Here is a 14808-nt window from a genome sequence, read left to right on the forward strand (position 1 = left end):
CAAGGGCTTCCTGAAAAGAATGGGGAACAGATATAGAAGAAAAGACACAAACTGGTTGTAGGAAGGAGACAAATAAGAAAATGACACATAACGGTGAATAGGATGATTGGTACAAGCACACTTGCCCTTCCAAAGTGCAATGGGCAGATCTGTTGGCAACAAAAATGATTATGGCTTGAAAAAAGTCGGAGTTGGAGAAAAAATCCCTTGTAGTCCTTTAGTGTACCCTCTGTGAACAGGTGCTCACATAATAGCCTCAACAGTGGGAGCTGGTGGGTTAGCAATTGGCAAGAATCCTCTATAGTAGGAGGAAGAGGCAATGTCTGAAATACCCCTACTTAAGTAACAAATACCCCTACTTAAGTAACAAATAAAGGATAAAAAGACTCTTATACTCAACCACCTAATACAATTAAGAAATCAAATAATTTCTAGCACATTGTATTCAATGCCATATGCATTCTTAAATTATGAATGCTTAAATCATTTGGTCTGCCCCTAGCTCTAGCCCCTTCAACTTGTAAAATCATTGGTCTTCTCTGCATGTGACCAAACCATCTTAGTCTACTTTCCCTCACTTTATCACCTATTAGATCTACTCTTAGGTTTCCTCCATTGAATTATTTATGATCCTGTTGTTTGTTTTTCTACTCATCCATCTCAACAGTTTCATTTCTTCCACACATATTTTAGGTATGTTATTTTCTGACTGCTCAACATTCTGCTCCATAAAATTAATTGTCTTACGAACAGTTTTATAAAATATTACTTTCAGCCTAAGTAGTATTTGCCTATTACATAAGACTTTGGATGCATCCTGCAATTTTCCCCATCCTGCTCTAATTCCATTCCTTCCCCAAATCCTAAAAGTTAATCCTAAGAATCCCACCTATCTTCCCTGCACTGTTACAAAGAGATGGAGAGAGAGACTATTCCTGTTTTTGTTCTTAGAAGGAAGAGGAAAGATAAGTGTAGGGGGAGAGAGAAACAAGGCAGTCTCACTTTTGCTTTTGTTGACATGCACAAACAGGTAGAAAGAAAAGTACTGGTTTGCCCTTGTTTTGGTTTAAGCACACAGTTTTCTCTCATTATATTTTATATTCTTGATCCTTTGGCATTCATATGTGATTGGAATCAATTAGAGTTTGATTTGCTAGAATACATACATACATATACACACGCACCAAAGGAATGAGCCCCTATTTTGTCCACCTGACTGCTATAGCTTTTTTTCTAGCCGTAGCCCTTTCTTAGTTGTTTTGTCATCCACAGGCATTCCTAAATCTTACAACCAAGCTGTAGCAATTAAGCATTGGAAAGATGCTATGGACTCAGAGGTTCAGGCTTTGTTGGAGAATGACACTTGGGAGCTTGTCACTCTTCCCCCAGATGCCTCCATCCTTGGTAGTTGATGGGTTTACACAGTGAAACTTAAATCAAATGGTACTTTAGACAGATATAAGGCTTGGTTAGTTGCTCAAGGCTACAAGCAAGAATATGGAATTGACTATGATGAGACTTTTGCTCAAGTGGCCAAAATGACAATAGTCCGTTTACTCTTGGCCATTACTGCTATTAGACAATGGACAGTTCATCAAATGGATGTCAAAAATGCCCTTCTCCATGGGCATTTACAAGAAACAATTTACATGAAACCACCTCCCGGCTATTGTGATGATCCTCTTATGGTGTGTAAACTGAAGAAATCTTTATATGGTCTTAAACAAGCTCCATGGGTTTGGTTTGACTGCTTTGGTACAATGGTGTTGGAGGTTGGCTTTCAGCAAAGTGCTTCAGATTACTCTCTTTTCACTCTCCAGCAGGCACAGGGGTTGACTCTTTTCTTGGTATATGTTGATGATATACTTATCACCGGAGATGATGTGGATGACATTAACAATTTGAAGCTCCTTCTAAGAAACTCCTTCAAAATGAAGGATCTTGGGCCTATCACTTATTTTCTTGGGCTTGAAATTCAGTGATGTCCTCAATGTTATTTTGTTGACCAACAAAAATATGCCTATGATTTGGTGACACTTGCCCGCTTGACTGATTCTAAACAAGCGGATACACCTATGGAGCTTAACCATAGGATAAGCAAGGATGAGGGTGAGCTTCTCCTTGATGCTACTTTATATCGGTAACTTGTAGGTAGTCTTATCTTCCTAACTATGATTGGACCGAACGTTTACTATGTGGTCTAGCTTGCGAGTCAGTTTGTATCTGCTCCACATTAGCCCCACTTCTCTGTGGTTCTCCGACTCATTCGTTATGTTAAGGGCACTCTATCTCATGGCTCGTTTTTCTCATCTTCGTCCTCCACCTAACTTCGAGCTTATGTAGATGCAAATTAGGCAGGTTGTCCTAACACTCGTCATTCCACTACTGGATTGTGTATATTTCTTGGTGATTCTTTGGTTTCTTGGAAATGCAAGAAACAACAAACCATTTCCAAGTCATTTATAGAAGTAGAGTATAGAGCAATGCCTTCAGTATGTAGTGAAATAGTCTGGCTCAAAAAAATCCCTAGAATAATTTTCTTCAACAAAGCTATGACCTCTTCACCCAAGCAAAGTATAGAGCAATGTCAGCTTTCTGACCTCTTCACCAAAGCTATGACCAAAGCCTGACATAATTTTCTTATAGACAAGCTGATGCTTATCCCCCAACATCAGTTTGAAGGGGAGTATAGAGAAGATGGAGGGTAGTTATGTAATTTTATCTTTCTTGTATTTTAGTAGGTGTATACATTAGTGTACATCTTCTTGAATTCTTTTGTAAGGACAAACTTGTCCATTCATATTTCTTTAATATAAATACTATCCTTTGGGTTGGTTTGATTAGATTGATCAATCCTAATAGATCTAGACTATTGGCTTTCCTCTTGTCTCTTCACTTTCTCACGAACTAATACATAAAACCTAATCCCCTCTAACACACACTTGTAACAGTGAAACCTTAGTTCCCCTAAACATGACTACACCTAAAAAAGGACAAACTGAAGAAACATAACAAGAGAACATCACTGAACAACCCTTATTACCCCTCCCTCTTGCTCCATTGGAGGCTTCCTCAAAAAATTTGTAGGCTTATTATGTTCAAGCTCCCTTCTTTCCCCAACAATGTTCCAATTTAAGGGATCCCTTTATTCAAGTGTCACAAAAAGTCCTTGGAATAATCATACTGTTCTCCCAGAAACCCAATTTATTTATGTTCTTCAGTCATGCAAAGTAGCTATTGGACCCACCATCATCTTGAGTTTTACAATGATCATCCCTTAGTAAGTCCTTCTTAAGGCTACTCTTACCCTTGGGTTCCCGATAGGAATAAACCTTTTTGCTCTAGGCATCTAAAAACCTTGTGCGCCAAGCTTCTTTGATTATCCCAATCAAGTAGCTAACAATCATAGTTCACAATATTGATGATATTTGGTGAAATATCCCCATTTGCTAGGTGGCAATACAAAGTCTTCTGGGAATCTTTTTTTTTTTTTCACTTACTCATAATATTCTTCCGATATGTTGGCAACAAGGTTCAAAATATCGATACGCTTCTATGTATCGGCAGAGGCATTTCGATATGCATGTTTTGTTTTTTCTTAGCTTTTTTTTTCAAAACTTGATTTTTAGGCATGTTTTTTTATTAAAATAAAGGGAGGGTTTGGAAACACCTGTAAACAGGTGTATCGGGACCCAAAAGATACGATACGATACGCCCGATATGGGGTGTATCATATCGAAATTTTGAACCTTGGTTGGCAATGATTCAAATTTCATTTATAGACTATATTTAAATTTTTAAATTTTAGTTATTGTTAAAAACCTTTTAATATTTCATTAAAATCATCATAAATTCAAAATTTTTAAAAATTATTTTCTTAAAAGAATCAGCAAGGAATTGGCGATTGGATAATTGGCTTACTACTAGGATATGATTCACTTACTAAGTCACTATAATTCAAAAGAAAAATAAAAATTCATATAACTACAAAGGAGTATTCTCAATATAATCAAAATATATAGTAACATCAAAAGCAAAAGTCAAAGTGGCAAGTAATTAGCATATATAAAGAAGAAAAGATGGCTAAAGACCAAAAGGGATTTATATAGTTTTTTCCTATTTTATTTGTATACTTCTTTTGCTATGGTTTTTTGAGCCTTAAATGTGCAATTGTATTTCTTCTAATGATCTCTTTAAGGTTTATTAACTAATTCCAAATATCTTATCAAAATTAGCGAAATTTCTCCAACTCTACATGGTGAAATGTTCATCAATATTGAACTTACAAACCATGCCAACAATAACCTACCTTCTCCAACAACTACCTCCCAATTAGCTTGCAATATTCAACATGTACTCCTTGGATGAAGAGTAATGAAAAATTAATATCAATGTTCTCATTCAATATTTAGTTGCAAAAATTAAATTAAAATGTTATTTCATATCTCCCCTTAATTTCACTTGTTAAGTTTATTCTCTTATATGTTATTGCAATCCGCTTAATTTCAGGGACGAAAAATGTCTAAAACATTGGGGAATGTTATAGATCCAATTGACACGATAAAAGATTTTGGCACAGATGCTTTACGTTTTACTCTTGCTTTGGGAACTGCTGGCCAGGTTTGTTTAGCCTCTAAAGTTTTAGAAAAATGTTGGACTTAAGCTACTTTAAAGTTTCAGGAAAGATGTTGCACTTAAGCTAGTTTTTTTCTTTTGGTACCTAATTTTGTTGCTAGTTGTTTCTTCATGAGTAATTACTTAATTCTACTTCTTTTAGGACCTTAATTTGTCAATTGAGAGATTGACTTCGAACAAGGCCTTCACTAACAAGTTATGGAATGCCGGCAAGTTTGTCCTACAGAACTTGCCCAGTCAAAATGATACCTCTGCTTGGGAAAACATACTAGCTTATAAGGTATGATATTTCTGTCTTTTACCTTGCCAATGAAGTTGTGATAACTTCCTGTACTGTAATTCAGTGTGTTAAAAACCAAATGGAAAAGATGGCGAGACCAGGCTCAACCGGAACTCACAATTCCAATTCAGTTCTATTATTGAATCTAGTTGAGTAAAAACTGGTAGGAATAAATCGAACTGTTTGATTTTTATGGAGAACCTGGTCAACTGTCTGAAATGCTTGATTGAACCAAAAGTAAGTGACAAATGCCTGGCATGGTTGACTCAACAAGCAGTAATTCAACAAAAAAAGGGAAAAAACAGAAACACATTACTCGGTTTTGTTATTCCTTAGGGGTTTCTAACTTTATCTTATTGTACAGCATTCTCTGGAAATTCTATCTCAAATATGTTACTTAGATTTCTAGATCCAAAGTAAGGGAGAAAAAAATAGAGACAATTGTCAGATGTGAAAATATGGAATTATTATTGTGTTGCTTAAGTTTTTGCAGTCTTCATTTCATGCAAAAGTGTTATATAAATTTGACTGGAGAGAAGCTATGAATCTGGAAATAGACACTAATTTAAAAAAAATGGGATTGAGCTTTCAAATGACAGGTATCTAGTTGGATGCAAATGGCTATTCACAATGGAAAGGTATTGTTAGAGTCAGCTAAACCAGGTTATTTTAGTCTTTTCACTCTTATTTATTAAGTTTTGTTTTGACCCTTTTATTTTAGTTAAGTTACATGTCCCATACTTAAATTGGGGCATAATAGTCTTTACATTCTTTGGCAAATCTATATAAAGTTGAGGTTGGATGCAAGGTCAAAGTATCGGTACTTTTTTTTAGGTTTTATTTATTTATTTTCAAAACCGGTTCAGAGGGGTCAGTTTAAGGCCTGACTACCCTCTGAACCAGTGTCTGACCCGATACAATCCCTGGAGGGGTGTATCGAGAAGCCATTGGCATCATACATATCGGCTGATACGGGCCGATACATATCGATACTTTGAACCTTGGTTGGATGGGTGAGAAATTAGACTCTCCAGACTGGACCATTATTTCTCTTTTCTCTTCTCCTCTTCTTTCTTTTTCCCTTTTTATCAACGACCGCAGCCAGCAAGAACCGAAAAACCATTAAAACATGGTATAAGAGCACTAAGAAGGGAAAAGGAAGCTGTGATGCTACTCTCTACTCTCTAGGAGATTGTTATCATTCCAGTTTTGTTCTTTTTATTTCTGGGTTGCGGTGTGAAAAATAGATCAGTAGAAGGCTGCAGAAACCTATTTTCTTCTACCCAGTTGACTGCTGTCATTATGATTGAAAGTCCTGGTGTTCACTTGGTGACGTGAGCCCTGTGTTGTGCGGTTTCAGGAGGGTATTTTTGTGGTTGACAGTGTAGATGTCCACTGAAGCTGTGATCTGTGTTTCCATGGTGAAGATAGTGGCAGAATGTGATTAAAGTTCTCTCTTACATTCTCCCGTTTTTCTGTGAGGATTAAATAGTGCTGTATAGATGATAAGTAGGCTGCTGTAATGCCCAGGTAATAACAGATTTCATGTGTGGATGTTTGTTTTTGTGAGTTAGCAGTTGAGTAGTGATAAAAAATCAAGTGTAATGTTTCCCCCTGATTATCTAAGTGTGGAAATTGCACCGATTAAACTCAATGATGAGAATTATGTACCGTGGGCCATATTGCTGGAGGTTTTTCTTAGGGCCAAGAAGAAGGTGAAGCATTTGAAAGATGAGAAACCCTTGGCTGAATCTCAGGGGTATAGTGAATGGGAGCAAGAAGATGCTCAAATTTATGACATGGTTGTGGAATAGTATGGAGCCCAAAATAAGTGTCAAAATTATTTTTTTAGATACAGTCAAGGAGATATGGAGTCATCCTATGAAACTTTATTCTGGTCAAGACAACACCATAAGAGTGTATCAACTCTACCAAGGTTATTTCAATCTACGTGGATGACCTTGTAATGACAAGCAACAATCCGACTAAGATCTACAAGCTAAATTTCTAGTAGCAGATTCAAGATAAAAGACCTTAGCCATCTAAGATACTTTTTGAGTGTAGAGGTTGCTTGGTCTAAGCAGGGATTATTCATTCCTTAATGCATGTATGTATTATGTCTGCTCAAGAATGCTGGTAACATGGGGGTTAATACATTTGGCATTCCTATTTGATCCTAATCATAGACTAAGGGCTGGTGGTGTAGACTTGTTAAAGGACAAGAGTTAGTATCAAAGACTAGTTGGATAACTCCCATACTTATGTCTTACTAGTGGTTCATGAGATTGGCAATACATAGGGAACCTTGTAGAAATTTCCCCGCTTTGCTAGGGGATGCTACAAAATTATCAAAGAATCATTTTTTCCTAATATTTCCTTATATATTTTCAATATATAGGCAATATTTCAGGTTTCATTGATAGACTATACATTTAAGATTTAAAATTTTATAATATCATTAGAAATTTGCAAATACTTCATCAAAACCCTCATTTTTTTTTCTAAAACTTTGTTTTTAAAAGAACAAATAGGGATTGACTGATTGAATGGTTGTTTTACTATTTTTATACGATTCACTCCCTTATTGCTAATGTTATTTGTTCATTCTTCTTAATGCGAGACATTTCTTTTAAAAGATAATTAAAATTATAAAGACGTTATTTTTTGTATGAATTAAGAATTTAAGACCCTAACATGGATTTATTTGGGCTTGTTCGAGGATCTGGGGGCAAAGCCTTTGGCTCAATCACCATGCTTCAAAAAGTGCAAAATTTAACCAAGGCACGTGCCTGAACTGAGGCACAAGGTGTACACCTTTGCAAAGGAGTTGCACCTCGGCCTAGGCGAGGCACGGGCTTTGAAATGCACATTGCTGGTGTTCCTAGGCATGCCTGAGGTACACCTTTTCAAGTTGTTGGGATATGAACCTAATGTTCAGCATCTTTTAGTACAATGTGACCACTCATATTCAAATCCACATTCTCTTGCTTGTTATCCCAAGATTTTACAACTATGCCAAGCAATGACCCATATTTTCTCTCTAAAACAAATAATCAATCACACAAAAGATTCAAATATCTAGTTTGAATGAAATATAATCAAACTGGCAAAAACTAATTGCCATTGCGAAAGCATTTCCTCTCTCTCTCTCTCTCTAATAAATGTTATATGACTGGCAAAAACTAATTGCCATTGCGAAGGCATTTCCTCTCTCTCTCTCTCTCTCTAATAAATGTTATATGTATTAAATTTGTATTAATAGAGGGAGATAATTTTTATTGGCTTGAGCTTGGCACTACGCTTTGTAACATATCTGTTTGTTGTTTCCTTTCCTATTGTTGTTGTTTCCAACATTTTGTTTTTTCTTTTTTTTTTTGTTTATGGTAACAGCTAATATTATTTACATATGTTTGTTGAGTATAATTTCAAGCATATAGTTTTTCTAATTAAGAGGACTATGTTTCTTTCCAGTTTGATATGGAGGAGTTTTTGTTCAAATTACCTTTGCCAGAATGTTGGGTGGTAAGTCAGTTGTTAAATCACTGGGATCTGAATTTCTCTTCTCCCCATGATTGATCAGAAAATATGTTCAATTTCCAGGTCTCAAAACTTCATCAGCTTATTGACACTGTTACAACAAGCTATGACAAGTTTTTCTTTGGAGATGTTGCAAGAGAAACCTATGATTTCTTTTGGGGTGATTTTGCTGATTGGTATGTTTCTCTTTTTATTTCTTTACACTTAAAAGGATTTCTTTTTATAAGTGATTTGGGGCATGGAGACCCTGTGGAAAGCTATGAACCATACTGCAGCCTTTTTCAAAATTGAAAGGGGCACAAACAAACTTCTATAGAAGAAGGCCTACGAACACCGAAAATGATCTTGAGCGAACTCTCCTCTAAATGCAAAAACTAGTTCGTTCTAAACTCAGAAAATCTAATTCCTTCTAGCCTTCTAATAAAGACATTGATATCAACTTTGCACCAATCAAAGCCTAGTAGAGAAAAGGCAAAAAATGTAGAATTTATATGTTGTGTAAAAAACTATCCACTTCCCTAGAAACTTATCTATTTAAATGTCAACATTCTTGGCCAAATAGAGAAGAGAGCAAGAATAATCTTAGAGGTGTGCAGAATAGTCGACCCCCACCTTAGTTTGCCTACAAGAAAGAGTTCTCGAGTTCTAGTCATAGCCTTGGTCAAGGTATCAGCAATTTGCATGTCCGAGGCTACATGAGGAAGTGATATAAATCTAACAATGAAAAGGTCTTAGATAAAGTGGCAATCCACCTCAATGTGCTTAGTCCTTTCATGGAAGACAGGGTTAGATGCAATCTTGATAGCATTCATATTGTTTGCATAGAGAGGGATAGGAGTAGGAAGTTGATTTCCAAAATTCATAAAGAGAGATTATAACCAAACAATCTCACTGGAAACAGAAGGCATTGCCCTATACTTCGCTTTAGTGGAAGAGTTGGAGATTGTCTGTTGTTTCTTAGACTTCCAAGAGATGAGTGAAGCACCCATAAAGACACACCACCTAGAAGTGGACCTACGGATGTTAGGGTAACCAGCCCAATTTGCATCAACATATGCTCTCAACTAAATAAGAGAGGAAGAGAAGAACAGTCTCTGAGAAGTCGTGCCTCAAATATAACGAATGATGTGATGAACTACAACCATATTAGGCTAACGAGGAGTAGAAATAAATAAATTAACAACATGAACAACATGAGAAAAATCATGCCGAGTCATAGTGAGATAAATGAGACCCCACAAGTTGGTGTCTAGCGATACAAGGTAGTGTTAGGAAGCAATGGACCTTCGGATTTTGATAACATTCAACTCTAGAGGTGTATGAACATGTTTCTCATTAGTAATGTTAGCAAGTTTAACAATGTTAGAGGCATATTTATGTTGACAAACAAAATACCCCCGATCACTACTTGGAATGGCAATGGGGAGGGTTTGAGGCGGGGCACCCCCTCCCTGTCCTCGTCCTGTAGTCAAGATACTTTGCCTTGTCCCTAATGGTGGGGCGAGGCATCCACTCCTCGTTAGGGATAAGGAATCCCCGAATTTTCCCCCCTCCAAGACAATTACTTAAAAGTTATCTATTTATGGACAATTTACACAGGAACAGGAATTTGGGGTATTTTAGGAATTGAATTATAATACTTTAGGGGTAATTCAAAAATGGAATTTTGGGATTCTAGGGTTTTAAGAATTTAGGAAAAACTTAGAGATATTTTAAATATCAATATTAAACCTAGAGATATAAGTGAGGGGGGTCAAGTCCTTCATATGAAAAGAATCATGAAGTAAGGACTTCAACTCTCAACTCACAACTCACAAATACCTTCATCATAATTCCTAGTCAATATCATGTCATCAACATACAACAAAAAAATGGTAATACCTTGAAGTCATCACCTAACAAAAACAAAGTGATCAGAGGAACTCTAACTATATCTAGTAGCACCTACAACATCTCCAAAGTGTTCAAACCATGCCCAAGGAGCCTATTTTAGACCATATAGGGATTTTTTGAGGCAATATGCTGAAGAAGAATCACTGCAATATCCAGGAGGCGGCTTCATGTAGACTATCTCCTTCAATTGACCATGAAGAAAGGCATTCTTCACATCTAACTGGCAGATGGTCTAAGATTGGATAGCAGACAATGCTAAGAAAAAACAAACAATGGTGATCTTAGCAACAAGGGCAAAGGTTTCTTCATAATCAATGCCATACTCCTAACTATATCCCTAGGCAACTAACTGAGCCTTGCATTGATCAAGAGATCCATTAGATTTCAACTTAATGGTGTAAACCCAACGGCTCCAATAACGGAAGCATTTGGAGGCACAAGTACAAGGTCTCAAGTGTCATTCTCATGTAAAGAATGTGAATATCTACATCCATGGCTTCCTACCAATAAGGGCTACTACGGCTTCCTGATAGGAGTGAGGAATATTTGTGGAAGATAACATTAGCAGACAAAGAGCTATGGTTTAAAGGAAAACCATAGTGGTTAGGAGGTCTAGAGATACAAGTAGAATGGCAAAGAGGAACATAGGTAAGAGGAGCATCTGAAATAGTAGTAGCAGAAATAGAAGTATCACTTATAGGAGCAGTGGTGAGATGATGATCTGAACTAGGTGGAAGGGGGGTCGCAGGCACAAGGACTAAAGTGCATAACCACTTGCAAGAGAAGATGAAAAGGTCCTTGGCGGTAGGAGGTGGAGCATCCTATGAATCAAAGTTTGGCAAAATAGAAACAGATGAAGCAGGCAGTCTAGCAATTCTAGCAAAAAGGGAGATATGCTATTTTTCAATTCATATTCATGCTGATTGTATGTAAAACTATGTAACTAACCTAGAACTTAGTTTTTTTAATAAAATGGCTACTAAGTGCCCCACAATCACCTAGAATCACCCATGAACCTTAACAACTGTGGTTAGATGTTTTATTTTCATTCTTCAATCAAACAGATTGGATTATCTTGCGATGGTTGATTTCTTCTACTTGCACCCTAGGTACATTGAAGCTAGCAAAGCACACCTTTACCACTCAGAAAGTTCTGCAATTGCATCTGCAGCACAAGCAGTTCTTCTATATGTTTTTGAGAATATATTGAAAATTCTACATCCCTTTATGCCATTTGTCACTGAGGAGTTGTGGCAGGTATTTTTTTTGCTCCCTAGTTATTTTTAACCTTGATATGTTTGAATTAAAACTGCCCTCAAATTGGATATACTTTGTCCATTCATGTTTGTTTTTCTACTGTGTTGAGCTTTGCCCAAACTTGCTAACAATCTCATCTTTGTAAAAAAGGGGCATGTTTCCTTTAGAAGATCTAAAACATACTGCAACGAAAAAATAAGTGTGCCTTTTCTTTGATCTTGCAACTTCATTTCTCAAAGAATATTTCAAGTTGCTTAATCCTTGATTACAAATTCTATGGCAAGAAAATTTGCCTGCCACATAATTTCTATAGTCATTTCCTGTAACCAGTGTTGCATGCATGCAGACATGGGAGTCTCGTAAAACAGAGAACATGGACTTGTGGACATGTCTTTGGCTAACTGCATACTATTAAAATAATTCATATTTTTTGAATTCTAACATTGTATACCACTATACCTGCAAAGGAAAACAAAAATCTTGTTGTGTAATGTTTAATACAAAAATGGCATTCATTCCATAAATTAGCTGCTCATTTATGTCAAATAAGGTAGGAGAAGGAAATGTCATGTAGAAGTGTCATCAAGAATCTATGGAGTGCCAAACTCCAATGCATGTCCAACAGGAATACGTTATCCATTTAGGGGAGTCCAATCAGAACTGCCTATAACCACTATGTTATCAACATTGTTGAGAGATCAAACTCTTGGTGGGCCTGTTATGTATTGTTATTTCCTTTTTGTTGGGGATGTACTATGTTAGTGGGTGATGAGTTTTGGGCAGATTTGTGTTTTTATTTATTCTGTATTCACATTCTGCCCCAGCTGACTTAAGGAGAGGGAAGAATAGTCTTTTTCTTGTGCATTAAGAATTTAATATAAATATTAGTGGGTTCTCACTTGTCAGCCATGAACTTGAGGATTTCTTCAATTTCCTTTTTTTGCTTCTCTTCTCTTCTTCTACCTTTCTCATTGCTGCAACTCTTCTCAGTTTTCTGCACACATTTGTTTAAGTTTGCTGGGTTTATTGTAAATTAAATCAAAAGTTGGTATCAGAGCAAGTCTCTTTTTCTTCTTTCTTGCATGGTAGATCCATGTATCCCTAAGATCAGCAGGGCACCTTGGTGATTGAGGTGCTTATCAGTTTTCTTATCTGACTGCATGCCTTTAGGCTTCGTTTGATTTTGGTGGAAAAAACCATTGATGTAAAAGTCAGTCGATGGAAAAGTCAGTTGATTGGTTTAAAATTTGAGTGGACTGTTGGAGTTTTTTTATGTGATAATCGATGTAAATGTACATCGATAAAATCGATGTTTTATTTACATTGATTGTCGATGGAAATGTCAGCCGATTAGATGGTTTACATCGATTTTCGATGTAACTTTTACAGTGGAAACAAATGCGTGAAAATACAGACCAGGTGTGAAGTTTTACACCGGTCCGTATTTACACTGAAAACAAATGCATGTAAATGTGAACCGACGGTGGAGTTTTACGCTGATTCACATTTACACTGATAAAAAGCGCAGCCTAAAGAGGTTTTGGTAGAGGTTCAAAATCCGTTTTAGCTGCCTAGAAGTTGTCCCAGTGCTTCTGCCCAGAAATCAGATAAAGGTGAAGCTTTCTACCTAAGTTGGGTTGTTAAACCTGTTAGAGATCTACTAGGATTGGCTATTGCTGTTTTCTGGGTCTCATTTTTTTTCAATAACTATGTTTTCTCAGTCTCATTTAATCCCTAGAAGAGATCAATTACTGCTTTTGGAAGCTCTTATGGAATCCATGCTAGTTTTCTTACATCATCTGACAACATGTTGAACAGCATAAGCAGATCTCTGTTTGATTCTTCAAGCTCTTGAAAGTTCTATAATACCAACCTCTGATTGAAAGTCTGAATAAACAGAGGCAAGAAAAAAAAAAGAACAAATAAAAAAGCAGTAAGAGAAGAGAAGAGAATAAAAGAAGCAGGGTCTCAACTAGTCTAATGACCCAGTCAACTAGCCAGCCCCTTCATATACTAAATAAGAGAAAATAATGATTTGCCCTTAGTATATCACATAATGAACCTTCTAACAGTTTGCTTTAAAATTCAACTGGCATGTGAAAGCCAATATACTGTCGCGGTTCTTCTAGGAGAGTGGAAGTTTGACTAAATAAATATGACAATACCCAATGCATGTTTATGTATAAATTCTTACAATGCTTCCTTTGATCTAAATAGGCATTACCTCATCAAAGACAGGCTCTTATTGTATCTCATTGGCCTGAAACATCACTACCAAGGGATGCCAACTCTATAAAGAAATTTGAGAACTTACAAGCTCTGGTAAGATTTAGTAATCTTTCCCTCCTGGAAAAAAAGAAGAAAAAGAAAAATCCCCTTCATGAATGTTGTTGTCAATGTATTCATATTTTTATGGAGGGAATGAGTCTCTTATCATTTTTGGTTTGGTGGAACAGACTAGAGCAATTCGGAATGCTCGAGCCGAATACTCTGTTGAGCCTGCAAAACGTTTATCTGCCTCTATAGTCGCAAATGATGATGTTCTCCAGTATATCTCTGTGAGTATCCTCAGTCCTGCTGCTACAGTTTTATAATTGAAATTTGATGATTTGTATATTTTGGATTGATAAGAAAAATAATATACAAGTAGGAGGAAGGTAAAGTTTTCAGATTAAGTTAGTTAATCTATTAAGTAATTATGGATACTTCAGTCTATTTCTTTATGGTCTTTTGTATGACTTTTAGTTCTCTTATTAAGAACCAAAATGTGTATTTTGTTTTTGATTGTCACTGATCTTTTAAGCAGCCAATTGTTTGGAAAAGAAAAGGAAGAGGCTACATCCCAGAGATTGGGATGGCCAAAACAGAAATAAAATACATCAGAAATTTCCTTCTCCTCCTCAAGATGAGTTCTCTCTCTCTACCCCTTGTTTTGCCGATTCATCTGCCAACCTATCGGTTATATCTTCTATCTTACCCTCTACATTTCAGTTATATTTTCCCTTTCACAGGTTTATTGTCTCCAAGTTGGTATCAGCACTTAGATCCCTTTGTGTATTGCTATTCTGACCTACAACTAGAAAACAATACTCTCATGTGGCTTAGGTTCAACAAGGCCTTATGATTGATTATGAAATCTGCCTGTTGCCATTCCTAGCATATGATATTTTAGGGATATTTGGTGTTTTTCTTGAACCTTTCTGCCT

General features: G+C 36.4%; 1 protein-coding gene across 10 annotated transcripts in view; it reads left to right on the forward strand.

Moving 5' to 3' along the window:
• The window catches only part of EMB2247 (protein EMBRYO DEFECTIVE 2247), a 91818-nt gene that overhangs the window by 59181 nt on the left and 17829 nt on the right, over positions 1-14808 (forward strand). For 5 of the 10 annotated variants that reach the window (XM_088953289.1, XM_088953291.1, XM_088953294.1 and 2 more), the window contains 8 exons: positions 4510-4620; positions 4778-4915; positions 5515-5553; positions 8387-8437; positions 8516-8628; positions 11455-11602; positions 13820-13924; positions 14059-14160. In XM_088953289.1, coding sequence (XP_088809415.1) covers positions 4510-4620; positions 4778-4915; positions 5515-5553; positions 8387-8437; positions 8516-8628; positions 11455-11602; positions 13820-13924; positions 14059-14160 — 807 coding nt within the window. The remainder of the gene's footprint in view (positions 1-4509; positions 4621-4777; positions 4916-5514; positions 5554-8386; positions 8438-8515; positions 8629-11454; positions 11603-13819; positions 13925-14058; positions 14161-14808) is intronic. The other 5 variants (XM_088953290.1, XM_088953292.1, XM_088953297.1 and 2 more) reach the window with 1 other exon arrangement.

The sequence above is a fragment of the Nelumbo lutea genome, chromosome 7 (assembly GCF_056320005.1).
Source record: "Nelumbo lutea isolate HS-2025 chromosome 7, American lotus-T2T, whole genome shotgun sequence".
Classification (NCBI taxonomy): domain Eukaryota; kingdom Viridiplantae; phylum Streptophyta; class Magnoliopsida; order Proteales; family Nelumbonaceae; genus Nelumbo; species Nelumbo lutea.